At 30.5% G+C, this 4,249-nt stretch overlaps 1 protein-coding gene across 1 annotated transcript in view; it reads left to right on the top strand.

Annotated features, from left to right (window-relative positions):
• Positions 1-1,937: 1,937 nt before the first annotated feature.
• The window catches only part of LOC109862673, a 5,066-nt gene continuing 2,754 nt past the window's right edge, over positions 1,938-4,249 (top strand). The window contains 3 exon segments of the mRNA XM_020442782.1: positions 1,938-2,187; positions 2,386-2,529; positions 3,319-4,147. Coding sequence (XP_020298371.1) covers positions 1,938-2,187; positions 2,386-2,529; positions 3,319-4,147 — 1,223 coding nt within the window.

The raw sequence follows: 4,249 nt of genomic DNA, 5'->3' as shown, positions 1-4,249 counted from the left end.
TATTGTAATAATACTCTATTTAGAAAAATATTATTTATTGTTGTTATAATTATTATTATATATATACTAATATTTTAAAAATGTCCAAACCACATATGATTTTACAGCAAAAAGACAAAGATATAATTGTTCAAGGCAATTGGTTGACAGACGTACATATGGATCACTTTAACTGCCTCTTACGAAACTATACAAACCACAAACCTGTTGATACCTTTAAATTGTATGTTCCTGATAGAATAGAGTCTATACCGATAGATACAAACCATATACAAATCTTGTTTAGTAGTTCGGATCCGCAAATGCTAACTGGACATTGGGTATGTAGTTCTTATGACACAACAAACATATTCATTTATGATTCATTGAATAAAAAAAAATTGCACAAAGATCATAAAACATTTCTAGAAAGATTATTTCCAGAATATGATTTAACTTCTGTCAAATTTCCTACAGTGCAACAGCAACCGAACGGAAATGATTGCGGTGTTTTCGCAATAGCTTTTGCAATCTCCAAATTACATAACATTCCGCCTGAGGATGTTAAATATGATCATAGCCTGATGCGTTCGCATTTACTTCAAATATTTGAAACAAATACAATTATGCATTTCCCTCAAGATCCGCGCTATCCAATCCACAATATATTGCCATTACCGCTAATAGTACAAAGAGAAATTAACGCTACTCGTATGCGTATATTACGTAAAACTAAGAAAGAAAAACAAAAATTAAATCAAATGATACAACCTCTCCATTGTGATAAATCTTACGAAAATATTAATAAATATCAACAAACTACAATTGAACACAATAAATCTATATCAAATATTATTTTTCCAGTAGAGGTAAAAGAATTCTCTAGAAATGTAACCAATACCAATAATGTCAATTACAGAGAAAAGAGAAACATTAAAAAGCGAAAGCGATATCACCAAGATATAGAAAATAATCGTGCTAACCAACGTAAACGATATAAACAAGATATAGAAAATAATCGCGCTAAACAGCGTAAACGATATCAGAAAAATGTAGAATCTATTCGTTTAAAGATGAAAGACCGATACAAAAAGAATCGTATATATAAACAAACACAAAAGCAAAAACGTTATTACTTAAATTTGCAGCATGAACGAGATAGACAAAAAAAATTAAATAGTCTTGAACCTTTTCGCAAATCGTTGTATAACACACGATATTATCACAGAAAAATTAAAAAATCCGGTATTATAAAAAACTACGAAATGGCTAAAAAAATTATTATAAAATATGATAGAATTCGTACGTCGAATAATTTTATAAATATTCGTGGTTCTAGAGAAAACTTTATTACTAATATTTTAGAAAAACTCAAAATTAAAAAAAATATTTCTAAAAGAATGGAAGCAGAAAAAATCGTACGTTGGTGTTTTGTTGTCAGAAACACTATCATTCGTAATATTTCTAAAATATTGTCTTCGATCAGAAAAAAGTCAGAAATATGTTTAAGCGTTGTTGCCGAATGTACGACAAGTGATGAAAAATTACATGCATTATGTGGAATATCCAGACATACAGCCTCGTCTGAAAATTATTTTCTTGATTCTACTTATCATCAAAAACATTTATCAGAATCTTTGATGATGAATACGGAAGGACAAATTGTAAATGTGTTGTCCTTAATACAAGGAAAAGCAAAAATGTCGTGGTTGTGTAATAATTTATGCAAAACTGACGATCCATTTCTAATTAGTCATTATGAGAAACTTCTTCAAACAATAAATATATGTACTTTAAAGAACGTACCAAAATTGCTGGAAACTATTTTTACTTGTACTGTGAAAACTTCAGATAAAAAGTTTGGTCATGCTCATAGTTGCTATATTACTTCAAGTCTTTGTAAAGCAATGTGTATTCCACTTCAATTATTATCACCTCATTTTCCAAAAGTGAGGAATATGAAACGTTTGATTTATCAACTTAAGAGTGTTTATGAAAAACTAGTAAATCTAGACAGAGCTTTAACTTCTACTGATTTAGACACATTGCAAGAAATTGTTACTTCCGCACAACAAAAAGCAGATATATACAAACAGCAGCAACCTAATACTGTTTTGAGTGATGACGATATTATTGATAGATATCATAATGCATTTAAAGCTTTGACGATACGCCATATAGATAAACCACGATACGTTTGTGTATCATGTGAAAGACTTTGTTACAAAAGAAATGTTAAAGAAATAAATACTGTTCAAAAACAAATAGACATTCCACCTTGGAGAGATTTGATGGTTTATGTAAAAGAAAGGAAAATTGATGCACAATATGTATGTGATTATTGTTTTCGAAAATTTCGCAATGGTGTCATGCCTGCGTATTGTATTTTAAATAATCTTTTTGTAGACAACGTGCCTGAAGTAATATCGTCTCTTAATTCATTTGAAACCATTCTTATACAAAGAGCNAAAGCATTTCAGACTGTTGTTAAAATGGGAGCTGTTATGAACAGACAATTACCACAACGACAAATGATACAAAAAGTCAAAGGTAGAACGTTTCATTTACCACTTCCTTTACAAGAGACTTTAAATAAAATATGTTCTACTACTGATCCAATTAACATAAATCATGAGTTGTTTATTTTGGTTAGAAGTATACCCACAAACAACTCAAAGACAATATGGGAAGAAATAGTAAATGTTAAAAACGTATTTGACGCCTTATCGTGGTATAAAAAGAATAATCCTTTGTATTCTGCAATTATTTTACCAAATACTCATAAAGAACTGTGTTTAAACAAATTAAATCTTGAATTTCAATTGCAAGAAACAGAACCTGATGTAGAAACCACACTTGATGAACACGAATTATTAAATAAATCAACATCTAAAATAAAAGAAACAGAAAATAATGTACACGATAAAATAGCAGACCATCGTCAAGCATTGTTACCACAAGTTACAAATGAGAATGATAGTTATTACGAGCAGTATACTATTTATCCTTTATACGAAAAAAAATTAAATAAAACTGCTACAGCCTTGTTTCAAATGTTAAAAGTTCATGATTTACCTTTAGATAATCGTGAGAAATTATTAGATTTAATGTGTTTTCCAGATTTATTTCTTTTTGGTATTAACGGACAACATGAAGATAGAAAAGTAAAACTTTATGATCATGAATTTATTAAATGTCGTTTGATGTCTAAACATCCACAGTTCAGATTGAATCTACAATATTTATTTTATTTATTAAACAATGCAAACATTCGTCAGTTAAGTCGCGGAATTTATCACAAAATGAATGTAACAAATTTACGATTGCGTTACACTGCAGAATATTTAGAAGAAATGTCAAAAAACCTGTTAGAATCTGACTTGAGTACAATATTTTCTACACTAAGAAATACGGATCAATATTGGAAAAGACCAAGAAGTGATTTAAATTGCATGACGCAACATTATGGACCTGCAACGTGGTTTTTAACGTTAAGTCCGAGCGAATGGTTATGGGATGATTTAGGAGATTATATACGTGAAGTAAATGGATGGCATAATTCTTCGTTAAGTACTAGCGTACTCGTTGCAAAAGATCCTGTCTCAACGTCAAGATTTCTGGACAATAAATTTAAAGCAATGCTTGACTTTATATGTTCTAAAGATCATCCAATCGGAGAAGTAACTCATTATTTCTGGCGACGAGAATATCAAGGTAGAGGTATACAACATTTCCACTTATTAATTTGGATTAAAAATGCACCAATTATAGGAGAATCTTCTACTGAAGAAGTTTCCAACTTTATTTTACGACATATAAGCTGCAAAATGCCAAATAAAGATATTTCACCGTTATTATATAAACGTGTTAATACGCATCAGACGCATAAACATAACGATTATTGTTTGCGTTCTAAAAAGGTAGGACGTAAACTTGTACGTATATGTCGGTTTGGATTTCCTCGTCCCGTTACTGAAGCATTGACAATAAGAGATGTCGCAAGTTCGATAGCAGGTAGAAAGCAATTAAAACATAGAAGTAGGCTTTACGATCTTCCTCGTAGACAAAATGAAAGTGATATAAATGATTATAATCCTGTCCTTCTTACTGCTTGGGAAGGAAACATGGATATACAATTTATTGGTGAAAAATCAACATTACTTACATGGTATGTCACTAAGGGGCGTGTTCCGTTTGACCACAGTACGATTCGACACCGATCGATTCGACACCAAATTATTGGACACAGATTTATTCGACACCAGATTAT

This window comes from Pseudomyrmex gracilis, unplaced genomic scaffold (assembly GCF_002006095.1).
Source record: "Pseudomyrmex gracilis isolate BER0280 unplaced genomic scaffold, ASM200609v1 scaffold_2174, whole genome shotgun sequence".
Lineage (NCBI taxonomy): Eukaryota > Metazoa > Arthropoda > Insecta > Hymenoptera > Formicidae > Pseudomyrmex > Pseudomyrmex gracilis.
Note: the sequence above shows the minus strand (reverse complement) of the source record. Positions and strands in the feature narration are given on the sequence as shown.